The sequence below is a fragment of the Taudactylus pleione genome, unplaced genomic scaffold (genome assembly GCF_031769625.1).
Source record: "Taudactylus pleione unplaced genomic scaffold, aTauple2 ptg000671l, whole genome shotgun sequence".
Lineage (NCBI taxonomy): Eukaryota > Metazoa > Chordata > Amphibia > Anura > Myobatrachidae > Taudactylus > Taudactylus pleione.
The window spans coordinates 9,788,189-9,801,884 of NW_028285073.1; the positions used below are offsets into that span (position 1 = coordinate 9,788,189).

The following is a 13,696-nucleotide window of genomic DNA, read 5'->3' on the forward strand; positions in this document are numbered from 1 at the left end:
ATGCTGTGGTCTAAATGAGAGGCAAAAAACATGATGTGAGCTCTTGTGGAACTGCAAGTGCCAGCATGCCATGCCTGCCAAACATAGGCAACATAAGTCACTATTTCTCCTGTGGAACTACAAGTCCCTGGCCAATGCTGCCTACTTTTGGCTGGCTGGGACGGCTACTAGGCTTGTAGTTGGGTGAACCTGCTGAAAAACTGGGCACACACTGGAGCGATGTTGTCCCGATTTGGCCAAATCATGCAGTGTGTAAGCGCGATATGCGCACTCGCATGCAACGTCGTCAGGCACATCAAACCTGACATATTGCATGCGGCACATTGCAGTGTAATGAGGGTCCGTCGCTCATTACATCATTCTGATGTGTACCCAGGACCGGATATACTGGCCTGTCATAGCGGCCGGGCATACATCGCTCAGTGTGTACCCAAAGCCTAGATCAGGCACAATATTGGAGCACAGTATTTGGCACAGAACAGGGGATATTCAACATGCTGTCGTCCAGCTACTGTGGAACTACACATCCCAGCATGCCCTGCCACAGCATTAGCATGCCCTAATAGCAAAACTGTGGCAGGGCATGCTGGTATATGTGGTTCCACAGCAGCTGGAGGGCCGCATGTTGAATACCCCTGGCATAGAAGGTTGGGCTTCCCGTCATGAACCACTGCTTTGCCCGATTAATTCTTACTGTGAATTAAGAAACTATTAATGAATCAAAAGAACAGACAACAAATACAAATATTACGGCTTATATTTTATATTAAAAAAGTGTATTTTTTTTTCAAAGTAAAGTTCTAAAGGCATTTGGGATCTATACACAAAAGCACCAGAAGGTGTTAAAGTAACAAAAAAAACACAAAGAAACAAAACAAAACAAAAAAAAACACAACGTATCAGTGCAAAAGGTTTAAAAAAATATTGTACTCCTATCAAACACTGCATTTTTTGTAATTCAAGTTCCATAAACAGTAAAACTGGAAAAGAAAAATGTAAATAGATAAAACAAATGATAACATTATGAGATTAAAAAAATAAAATAAAAATAGGGCTTCATCACTGAAGATTAATGCATTTTCAGAATTTATAGTCATTTTAATTTTAGTAGAGGGGGGGGGGGGGGAGAAAGTCACATACACGATGGTTCAGATGAATAAGCCACAATGCTTGTCATAATTAGATTTTATAGAACACTGATAGTAATAATATTGTTCTAATAGACAGGACAGTAGGTTGCTTAAATGTGCTTCTTCGCAGCCAAACGGAGATGTTCGGCTCTATATTATTAAAACAGCCATTCTCTATAGTCAAAGGAATGCCTAAGGCACCTGAATGCAGAATATCAGATTATCGTCTTCATCCCTGAATGAGTTAATACCACTTGTGTTGACGCACTTTGAAGATCGTCCACGATGAATTGACACGGAACACAAAAGTTTGGCAATAGGATGACGTCTAGAAAATAAAATAAAACCAAATAAAATAAAAAAACAACACACAAGTCACTGCTGCTTGCATCCCTCCTTCTTGTCTTTGGGTTTACTGCGTCCCAATTTCTCTGGCTGCCTTTTTGTTGGCGGTATAAACACTGGCTCTGCGCCATCGTCCATGTAGTCATAGAATCCATCAACTGGGACAGGCTGGGCCTGGGCTGTAACTGGAAACTCTATAAATAAGAAATAAAGTATAATTAAAATTGTTATTGGCCCGTTCGCTTCTACAATAAATTAAATAGAAGGAAAGCATACTGATGTACATTTGTAAATAATATGCACAAAAGCACTGACCAAGCTATAAATTCGCTATTTGGCATTAATATCAAAGCCTATGTATGCAATATAATATTACAAATCTGCTCGGAATGCTATCTGCTCTGCCCCAGCAGTTAAGCTGTTTAGGAGAGAAGTCCTTCTCAGTCATGTATCATTCTAAGGCCCATGACTCTGGGAAATAGGCTTGCGTCTCCTAGCTAACAGAAATTATCTGTACAGAGTGGCAAATTAACACGTCTAAACACGTCACTTCTAATCAAAATGGGAATACCTAACATACAGTACAAAGCTTACACGAGATGTGCCCCCCAATGCTGGCACCAATTTTTTTTCTTGGGGAAGATACTCCACCAAACTTTTTTAAAAAGCAGCAGTGTTACGACTGAAAGACTCTCAGAAGTCCTTCATGCCTCACATACCAACTCCCACCGGGCACCCTTGCAATCCAATGCACCACCTAAAAGCCTACAAACTTTAAAAAAAAAATAGAGGGTGGAGGTGTGTGGTGAGGAAAAAAATGGGCTCTTGCTTGGGAAGGTTTAGTACAAAAAAAAAATGCAATTCTGCTTACCCTCCCTGGAGCAGAGAGGTGGGTGTGTCTCCATCCCAATCCCTACACATCTCTATCAATATCCCAGACATCATAGAGTGGTCAATATTGTCCCCTTCTGTAGGATTCTCTCAGCCGGATGAGACTTTAAAGACAACAATAGCTCTCAAAGGTGTAGTTCCAGCAAAATTGGAAACCAATTTGACAGCTGCTGCCATCTGCCTTCCAAACAGGTGCCTTTTCCTACAAATATTTTTGCAATCTCTATAGCTTTTATAAGCTGGAATTCAAAGTCTCTCTCTGGAGGACCCAACCATGTGGTGATATACCAGAGGCAATATATACAGTGCATCACTTTTTCCACATTTTGTTATGTTACAGCCTTATTCCAAAATGGAATAAATTAATTTTTGTCCTCAAAATTCTACACACAATACCCCATAATGACAACATGTAAAAAGTTTTTGAGATTTTTTGCAAATTTAATTAAAAAAACAAACAAACCTAAAAATCACATGTACATAAATATTCACAGACTTTGCTCAATAATTTGTTGAGGCACATTTGGCAGCAATTACAGCCTGAAGTCTTTTTGAATATCATGCCACAAGCTTGGCACACCTATCTTTGGGCAGTTTCACCCATTCCTCTTTGCAGCACCTCGCAAGCTCCATCAGATTGGATGGGAAGCGTCGGTGCAGAGCCATTTTCAGATCTCTCCAGAGATGTTCAATCGGACTCAAGGTTGAGCTCTGGCTGGGCCACTCAAGGACATTCACAGAGTTGTCCTGAAGCCACTAATTTGATATCTTGGCTGTGTGCTTAGGGTCGTTGTCCTGCTAAAAGATGAACCGTTGCCCCAGTCTGAGGTCAAGAGCACTCTGGAGCAGGTTTTCATCCAGGATGTCTCTGTACATTGCTGCATTCATCTTTCCTTCTATCCTGACTAGTCTCCCAGCTCCTGCCACTGAAAAACATCCCCACAGCATGATGCAGCCACCACCGTGCTTCAATGTAGGGATGGTATTGGCCTGGTGATGAGCGGTGCTTGGTTTCCTCCAAACATAACGCCTGGCATTCATGTTAAAGAGTTCAATCTTTGACTCATCAGACCAGAGAATTTTGATTCTCATGGTCTGAGAGTCCTTCAGGTGCATTTTCGCAAACTCCGGGCGGGCTGCCATGTGCTTTTTACTAAGGAGTGGCTTCCGTCTGGCCAGTCTACCATACAAGCCTTATTGGTGGATTGCTACAGAGATGGTTGTCCTTCTGGAAGGTTCTGCTCTCTCCACAGAGGAATGCTGTAGCTCTGACAGAGTGACCATCAGGTTCTTGGTCACCTCCCTGACTAGGGCCCTTCTCCCCCGATCGCTCAGTTTAGACGGCTGGCCAACTCTAGGAAGAGTCCTGGTGGTTCCGAACTTCTTCCATTAACAGATGATGGAGGCCACTGTGCTCATTGGGACCTTCAAAGCAGCAGATATTTTTCTGTACCCTTCCCCAGATTTGTGCCTCGAGACAATACTGTCTCAGATGTCTACAGACAATTCCTTGGACTTCATGCTTGGTTTGTGCTCTGACATGCACTGTCAAGTGTGAGACCTTATGTAGACAAGTGTATGCCTTTCATAATCATGTCCAATCAACTGAATTTACCACAGGTGAAACCAATTAAGCTGTCGGAACATCTCAAGGATGGATCAGTGGAAACAGGATACACCTGAGCTCAATTTTGAGCTTCATGGCAAAGGCTGTGAATACTTATGTACATTTTACACGTTGTCATTATGGGGTATTGTGTGTAGAATTTTGAGGACAAAAATTTTATTTATTCCACTTTGGCATAAGGCTGTAACATAACAAAATGTGGAAAAAGTGAAGCGCTGTGAATACTTTCCGGATACAGTGTAGGTTCATGTCTCAGAAGAGAGACGCCCAAGCTGCCAGGGGGAGATACAGCCATGGCAAGTCAGCTCATTTATGCCATTGTATCAGCACCAACATTCATATAACAGGATACTTAGCAACAGTATGAACCACCGGACAGTATGGAGAACAACCAACAGCTTGTACCTTGTGGACAGACTGCAAACACTTCTGTATGAGAATCCTTTGATTTGAATGTGGGGTCGAGGTCCTCTGCAATATTCCTGGGTGACCGGAGCCTGCAATATAATATTTAAAAAAACTGTACAACTTTGTGCTTAGAGCTCCAGACAAAACAAATAATTGTGATATATAATAAAGGAGGTGCATTATGGGCTGAACCAATGACATTCAGTGTGGGGTGATTCAATTGTTGTGTGGGCGGCGATAATTAGTGGGCACCCGGTGTTCAATTGTTCTGGGCGCCCAATAATTATCGCTGTCTTCACACCCTATTAGAACAGGTTTAGAGGTGGAAAATGGCTAAACCCATCTAAAGTCCTGGTTAATGCGCCCTAACCACAGGTTTTTCGCACAATTTTGCTCGCACCATCCCGAGGGTAGATGGCGGCGCCTGTTGCGCCCCTACGGAGCAACAATTGAATGGCTCCATCCGGCGCAATAAAAAAATATCCGCCGTGTAAACAACTGAATCACCCCCTCAGTGTCTACTGAAATATTGCATAAAACAAGGACATTCTGGGGCGCTGCTGTCCGTCTAGGCGAATAGGCGCCCGACGAAGAAATTCAATTGCTTCTCCGTTCTGGCGCCTGTTAGTACTTAATGTGGCTACTAGCACCGGGTTTAGCCACGCAAAGTGGCTAAACTCGTCTAAAGAAGTGGTTAGGGCGCCCACATAAAAGGACTTTACACACATATATAATAGTAATTAGCTTACACAGTTAATTAGAAAGGCTGGAACAGAAAAAGGTCTCTGCAGTAGGCGGAACTACTGGCGGTGCAGCAGAGCCCCCGAGGACTCAGGGGCAGGCCATTGCAGCCAGAGCTAGATTTGGGAGGGGGGCTACGCATACTCTGAGCCCCCTTCTCTCAGAGATTCCTACGACCCTGGATGATCACATCAGCCTAGTGTTCCGCAGCCACTATGAGACACTGAGCCATGCTGGCCAATGAGCAGTAAAAACCTGAAGACACTGGAGACACAAGCTGCAGGGAAGGAGCGGAGCGAGCGCAGCCCAGGTCACAATACTGCTCTACATTCTGATACATTCATCACAATTATTATTCTATTGAGCCCTTTATTATAAGTAATCATATTATAGAGACTAAGCCGTCTCTGCACATTGTTAAGCCTGATACACACCCCTGCAGGTAAGTTCTGCCTATCCAATAAATGCACTGACCCGACAGAGCGATTGTCAGATCGGTGTGAACCCTTCACGCACTGAGTAATTTTTAGCTGTGATGTCTTCAGATGTCTCCAATGGGTTCGGGAGGTCGGGAACGAGATAGCGTACGCAGGGCATCAAATCCCAACCTCCCGACCTGTCCGATGCAGGAGGGTTTGATGTAGTTTATTGGCAAGCGCTTCTACATACACACTATACCATTATCTGACCCCGATGATTGTATAGTGTGTACCCGGCTAAAGTCTGCAATTTTAACAGACTTTTTTAGAATATATATTTGTATTTATATTTTTTTAATACATGCGTTACGGTAAGTGTTTGAATTACATTTGATTTGTGTGTATAAACCTGATGTGGTTATGTGATTACGTCTGTGGTTACAAGATATATTATATTGCAGACCTCAATTTATATTTTTTCGCCCAGATTTACAAACATGTGGTGTGTGAATATTCCAGGTTCCGGACTGTAGATAGACAGTAAAAAGGTCGACAATGTCTACGAAGACTTTAGACACCAGATGTTAGACAATAGGTCGACGCACTAAAGGCCGATGTGTAAGAAGGTCGACAGGTTCAAATGGTCAACAAAAAAATGGTTGACATGATTATTATTTTTTTCTTACCGGAGGGTTAGGGTTAGGCAATTACCCTGACGATTAGGGTTAGGCACTTACCCTGACGGTTTGGGTTAGGCACCAGGGAGGGAGGGTTAGGCACTTATCGGAGGGTTAGGTTTAGGCACTAGAAGGGACGGTTGGGTCAGGCACTTACCCTCATGGTTAGGCACTAGGATGGAGGGTTAGGGTGAAGATTAGGGCTGGAAAACAAAAACAAATCGTGTCGACCATGTTTGTATTGACTTTTTAACCCTGTCGGCCATTTGTACCTGTCGACCTTTTGTCCCTGTAGACCTATTGACTCCTAACATCTGGTGGCTATCTAAACACTGTCAACCTTTTCTACTTCAGGGTCCATAGGGGTCCACAGGGTGACCTTGGGGTATAGCTGGATCCTGGATCCTCGGGCACCACGGAGTTAAAGCTTTTAGCTGCTCCCAGGATGCACTTCGGTCCAACCTCCCCTATACCCCGCCCCCGAGCCACAGGCACCTCAGTTTAAGATGGTGCCCGGCCGGAGTCGGGTCACCCTGCGGGGGGGGGGGCTGCAGGAGCAGCCCCCTAAAGCTTTTTATTTAACTAGGTTAAATTTATTTTTACTATAGTTTTTTTCTCCAGAGCGGCAGCACTGGGCTGCCTGTACAGACGCCCACGCTGCCGCTCCTTCTCCCTGCTGGCGCTGCGACGCCAGCACTGAACTGGGGATCGCGGCGGGGGAAGCCAGAGTCTGTACTAGCCGGACTCTGGTTTCCCCTGGGACTGCTGCTGGAAGACGCCGGGGAGCTTAAGGTAAGCCGCGCACCGCTGATTAGCGGCGGTGCGCGGGTAATGCCTTTTATATGCAGTCCCAGACCGGGGGCGCTAGCGGCGGGCCCCCCCTCTATCGGAGGCATACCCCGTCAGACCACTAGACCACATGGGTAAATTAAGCGGCAAGCGGGATGCCGCAACCTTGGGGGTTAAATATGCTAGCCAGGGGAGGAAGCCTTCCCTGTCTAGCGGCTCCTCCCCTCAGCTCAGCGCGCCTTTCAGCACGGAGTCTGGCGTCGCTGAGCTGCAGCTACTCGGGCCACTCCTCCTCTGAGGTCTCCAGCGGCCATTTTCTTACTGGCAGCGTGGATACTCTCAGGGAGCACGCGGACCGGTCCCCCTGTGTACCTCTCCCCCGACAAGGACAGTGTACACAGCACTATAGCCCTCCCAGACACTGAATCTGGGAGGTTGATTGTAGTGGAAAGGTGCAGTGAGTATATCTTCCTGCATGGTATGTGACTTTTGCTAGTGCTGCCTGTCTGTGTCTTTTTTCTACTTACTGTCAGCCTGTACCTATCCCTTTCCTTCTCCTACAAGCCCTACAGGTGTGCGGGGGAAGGGTGTTTCTACTGACCTCACCTATATAGATCACGTATTTGTGAGGTTCGTCACATACAGTTGTGTGCTACACGGTGCCATATTGTGGGCTGTTGTTCAGCACACTGGTGAGTGCGCACGTTTTCTTCCTAAGTCATGTCTGAGGAGGAGATTGAGCACTCCGGGACTCCGGCATTGTTCTCCTGCAGGCGCTGTTCTGCAGGAGTGGATAGGGAGGATTTGTCACAGGACGGCCTGTGCGGACGGTGCCAGGCGGTCCCTGGTACGTCTAAACCTCCCATGTCGCAGGAGCCACCATGGGCGATGTTTTCCCAGGTGCTGGTGTCCATCGCGGACCGTCTGTCGGTCCCGACTGCCGCCCCTACTAGGGCGTTGCCCCAGCCTGCCATCCCCCATTCCCCGGGTGTCCCACAATTATTGCAGACTCCCCCGGGGTCTCAGCCTGTTGGTCCCTATGCGGGGTTGCCAATGTATATTCAGTCCACCCCTGTGGCACAGCCGGCTGTGGTGCCGTTTCAGGCTCCTGTGACAGCCCCTCCACCCTGGGTGGATGCGCTTTCCCACACTGTCCAAGATTTGGCGGCAGCATCTTCAGCTTTTCAGTTGATGTTGCGTAGTGACGTGCCCTCCAGGGCGTCTAAACGCTCAGTCATGGCACAGGCTGCGCATCTTTCGGATTCTGAGGGGTCCTCGGATGATGGTGAGGTGCAGGATGACTCAGCCTCAGATACCTCAGTCCAGGAGGTAGACACTAAGTCTTCCATCAATGTGCGGGCTCTGGTTAAGGCGGTGCGGGCCATTCTTCTGATTGAGGATGAGGCACCCGCTCCCAAGTCAAGGTATCCTAGTTTTAAAAAAGCTAAGGTTACTTCTACAGCGTTCCCCTTGTCTGATCAGTTGACTGATCACATGGCGGTGGCCTGGCAGACGCCCAGTAAGCGTTTCCTGCCACAGAAACGCTTGGCGTCCAATTATCCATTCCCGGAAGCGCATTGTAAGAAATGGGAAACTCCGCCTGCAGTTGATTCCCATGTAACACGCCTCATCAGGAGTGCTACTTTGCCATTGCCGTCTATATCCTCGTTGAAGGATCCTACGGACAGGAAGGTGGAGACTTGTCTAAAGTCTATTTATTCTCTCTCAGGGGCTGTAGCCCGGCCGTCCATGGCCATCTCCTGGGTGGCCAAGGCCATTGAGGGGTGGGCCAACGCCTTGGAGGACATGTTTACGGATGAATCTCCGGACGTCCAGAGGGCGTTGTTAGGACAGATGAGAGATGCCGCCTCCTACATTGGAGAAGCATCTTTGGATGCTAGCCTGTTGACCTCTAGGGTTTCGGCGGCAGCAGTGTCTGCTCGTAGATCCTTGTGGTTGCGGTCTTGGAGAGCAGACGCGGATTCAAAGAAAGGCTTGGAGGCCTTACCTTTTAATGGGGAATTACTATTTGGTCCGGACCTGGACAAAATAGTAGATACCCTGGCAAAATCCAAGTCAGCCTTCCTCCCTTCAGCTACTACACCTGCTAAGGTCCGGAGCTCGGCGTTTCGTTCCTTTTGGGTTCAAGGCAAGGCAAAGGGTCAATCCTTCCCGAGGCAGTCCGCACCCAAGACCGCCTCAAAGCCAAAGAAGCAAGCCTGGAGTGCTAGGCGCCCTTCTTCCAAGCCAGAAGATAAGCCTTCTGCGTGATGGGACGGGCCTCCCTCTGGGGGACCCCAGAGTGGGAGGCCGACTTCTTCAATTCGCCCAGTGCTGGCACAATACCACCACGGATGCCTGGGTGCGAGAAGTGGTCTCCCAGGGGTACGCCCTGTCTTTTCGGCACAGGCCGCCTTGCCAGTTTTTTTGCACAAGTCCTTCTCAGGACAAAACCAAGGCCTTGCAGGTTCAGGAAGCCATAGAGGCCTTGCTGACGGCGGGGGTCATTATACCCGTACCACAGTCTCAACGTGGGATGGGGTATTACTCTACGCTGTTTCTGGTGCAGAAACCCAATGGCTCTCATCGCCCCATCCTCAATTTGAAGTCCCTGAACAGGTTTCTCAGGGTTCCCAAATTCAGGATGGAAACTTTGCGTTCCATCATACTGGCGATGGAACCGGGGGATTATATGGTCTCCCTGGATATCCAGGACGCCTACCTCCATGTGCCTATAGCAACATCGCACCAACGGTTTCTGCGGTTTGCTATTCTCCACAACCACTACCAATTCATGCCAGTCTCCGGGGTTGGGGGGCGGTGACAGGCTCCTTGTCACTTCAGGGTCGTTGGAGGAAGCGATTCTTCCAATCAACATCCTGGAACTGCGGGCAGTATACAGAGCCCTGCAGTCGTCCGGCACCGCTCTTCACGGAAGGGCCGTTCAGGTGCAGTCAGACAACGCCACCACGGTGGCGTACATCAATCACCAGGGAGGGACTCGCAGTCGAGCTGCGATGTCGGAGGTGTCCCGCGTCCTGGCTTGGGCGGAGTGCTATCTTCCAGCTCTCTCGGCAGTTTTCATCCCAGGAGTCCTCAATTGGGAGGCAGACTTCCTCAGCCGTTACGATGTGCATCCCGGGGAATGGTCGCTTCATCCAGAGGTATTCCAACTACTCGTGGACAACTGGGGGCTGCCAGAGCTGGACCTGATGGCGTCCCGTCACAATCACAAGCTGCCTGTGTACGGGTCAAGGACAAGGGACGCAGGCGCAAGTCTGATAGACGCGCTGTCGGTGAAATGGCTGTTTCAACTGGCTTACTTGTTCCCTCCGATATCTCTGCTGCCTCGGGTCCTGCGCAAGTTCAAACAGGACGGAGGCACACTGATCCTGGTGGCCCCAGCGTGGCCCAGAAAGCCGTGGTACTCCGATCTGCGGAGCCTGTCCATCGACGCTCCATACCTCCTACCTCAACGGCGGGACCTGTTGTCTCAGGGGCCCTGTCTTCACCCGGATCTGGGTCGACTATCTTTGACGGCGTGGCTCTTGAGACAGCCGTCCTGAGGTCTCGGGGCTTTTCTAGCTCCGTTATTACCACCATGCTGAGGGCGCGCAAGCCTGCTTCCGCGAGGATCTATCACAGAGTGTGGCACACTTACTTTCAGTGGTGCGAGGCCAGAAACTATGATCCCCAGGTGTTCCGGGTTTCGCGTATTCTGGCTTTTCTTCAGTCGGGTTTGGATTTAGGATTACGTCTTTCTTCACTGAAGGTACACGTGTCTGCTCTGTCGGTGTGGTTCCAGCGCAGGATCGCTGCTATGCCGGACGTACACACCTTTTTCCAGGGTGTTTTGAGAATCCAGCCTCCCTTTGTGCCACCTGTGGCCCCGTGGGATTTGGCGGTGGTTCTTCGGGCCTTACAGGGTCCTCCTTTTGAGCCCTTGGAGTCAGTGGAGCTCAAGTGGCTAACTTTTAAAACTGTTTTCCTCTTGGCAATTGCTTCTGCCAGGAGGGTTTCAGATTTGGGGGCGCTTTCTTGTCGTCCCCCTTTTCTGATTTTTCATCAGGACAGAGCGGTGCTTCGCACTCGTCCTGATTTCCTGCCTAAGGTGGTTTCCAGGTTCCACATTAATCAGGAAATTGTTGTACCAGCCTTTCAGTCACCTGATCTTTCGGCTGGGGAGACTTCCTTAGACGTTGTCCGGGCACTCCAGGTTTATGTGGACCGGACTAGTTCTGTGAGGAAGTCGGATTCTTTGTTTATCCTCTTTGGTTTTCACAAGAGGGGTTGGCCTGCCAACAAACAGACTCTAGCCCATTGGCTTCGTTCTGTTATTATTGAGGCTTATATGCAGGAGGGTTTACCTGTTCCAGCCTCTGCTAAGGCTCATTCCACTCGGTCCGTGGGCCCTTCTTGGGCTGCTAGCCATGGCGCCTCTGCTGTTCAGCTCTGTAAGGCGGCCACCTGGTCTTCCATTCAGACCTTTTTGAGGTTCTATGCGTTTGACACCTTTGCCTCTCAGGATGCATCCTTTGGGCGCCGGGTTCTCCTATCAGCACAGGAGCGTCCCCGCCCTTAGTTGGACTGCTTTGGGACATCCCCAAGGTCACCCTGTGGACCCTGAAGTAGAAAACAAGAGATATGGTAAGAACTTACCTTTGTTATCTCTGTTTCTACGAAGTCCATAGGGTCCACAGGGCACCCGCCCTGACGCACCTGGCTTCATATGGGCTCTGTGACTGGTCACCGGTTTTCCATCTCCCATTTCTGTGAGTATGGTTCTTGTGTGTTCCAGTCTTCCTTCTCTCTGATTCGTCTCCTCCTCCGGCCTGGGCTGCTTACCAACTGAGGTGCCTGTGGCTCGGGGGCGGGGTATAGGGGAGGTTGGACCCAAGTGCATCCTGGGAGCAGCTAAAAGCTTTAACTCCGTGGTGCCCGAGGATCCAGGATCCAGCTATACCCCAAGGTCACCCTGTGGACCCTATGGACTTCGTAGAAACAGAGATAACAAAGGTAAGTTCTTACCATATCTCTTGTTTTTACTGTCTGTCTATCTCTCATACCACACCCGAATATTCTGAGGCTGCACCCACGGCCACTTAATAACTCTGCAGTATGATTTCTGGTATAGCGCCTCTTTAATTCTATCACAAGCAAATTGTTGCTGCACACAAATCTTAGATGGAAACCACACCTATGTGACTAGAACTACACATTATCACACTGACAATCCTTCACTTCACGGGCCTCATGTGATTTAGGTTGCCTAGGATATACGTTTCACCCTTTTTTTGATGTTGTGATGTATATTACGTACCCCTGCCTTTATTGTGTTATCAGGTTTCCTTTTGTTGTGCCCAGTGCTGTAATTTTCCATACCGATGCTCCATACTATGCTATGTATCGCTAACATGTTTAAATAAAAAGATATTAAACAAAAAAAGCTTAGATGGAGCATGTTGGCTGGTTCACACACAGCTAGATCTAGGGCAGACCCTGGTACATTGGTCACAGATGCCTAGGGCAAACATGGATAAAACTGTAATATGCCAATAATACATGATGCAGAATTATCAGCCACTCTAACCGTTACATGCATTTAGATATGGACAATTAACCGCAGAGACCCTGAGCATTTCTCCGTCAGTTAATAATCCCTAGGAAATGTGCAAAAAGGTAGAAAAAAGGAAGACTCTCTCGTGCGCACAGGTAATGGTGCTTAATATCTGACCACAGCAACTGGTTTCTGACTCTTGTGACAGTTTTTATAAAGTTCTCGTGTCGGGATCACCAGGTATAAAACTATTTTGGACGTTTCTCTTTATAAAAAAAACAAAGAAAAAACCCAGCATGCTGCTGACGGGGTATTTTATGCAAGTAGTTTGCAAGTCAAAGTTAAATTATCACTTTATTTTTAAATGTGAATGGAAGAAAAAATGCAGAACTTTCCATTTAACCCAGTTTGAATGATTGTAACATCTCAGCCGATGAGCTGGGCTGAATAGCAGAGAGCTGGTGTGAGTAACGCGCACCATTCAGGATTTCCAGTGAGTAAGACTGGGACAGTGCGTGGGGCTAACAGGTTATTTTTAGCACATTTTATATATATATATATATATATATATATTGTTTCTAATAGACACAGAGCAGACTATTTATTGTTTGTTAAAGAAGACCTGACAGCAGATCAGTCACTAATGGAAATGAGACGTTTGCTCCTGGGTGTGTATAGAACAGAGAACAGGATATAGGGTCTATAAGTTGGCTTATACAGAGAAGCTATAATAACAGTTATGTAAGTAGTAAAATAAAAAAGAAGAAAGAGAAGTACCTTTCAGGATTAAGGTTATCTGAGAGAAACCCATTTTTTGTTTGCTGGGTGTGACTCACATTTTATAAGCTTCTTTGTTCTACTTATTAAAGCTTAGAAAAATGTTAGGAGCGTGTTGACGAGTTGATGAGTATGTATGAGCCTATTTAATCTACTAGGGAGATGACTGCTTTTATAACTCAGGGAATTTCATACTCATTTCTATAGACTTGGAATTCAGCTGTTATTTATCTGCGAGGTGAGAAAAGTAATGATCACCAGTGTAAAGCTGGGTACACACTAGATGATGTCAGTTTGAGGCGAATTGGAACGACAGATTGACCACATCGTCCAGT

The 13,696-nt window shown here is 47.6% G+C and overlaps 1 protein-coding gene across 1 annotated transcript in view; it reads right to left on the reverse strand.

The window, feature by feature from the left end:
* Positions 1–780: 780 nt before the first annotated feature.
* The window catches only part of LOC148478239 (uncharacterized), a 135,535-nt gene continuing 122,619 nt past the window's right edge, over positions 781–13,696 (reverse strand). The window contains exons 12-13 of the mRNA XM_088455751.1: positions 4,399–4,490; positions 781–1,669 (exon numbers count right to left, since the gene is read on the reverse strand). Of these exons, the coding sequence (XP_088311877.1) occupies positions 1,506–1,669; positions 4,399–4,490 (256 nt within the window). The 3' untranslated portion in view covers positions 781–1,505. The remainder of the gene's footprint in view (positions 1,670–4,398; positions 4,491–13,696) is intronic.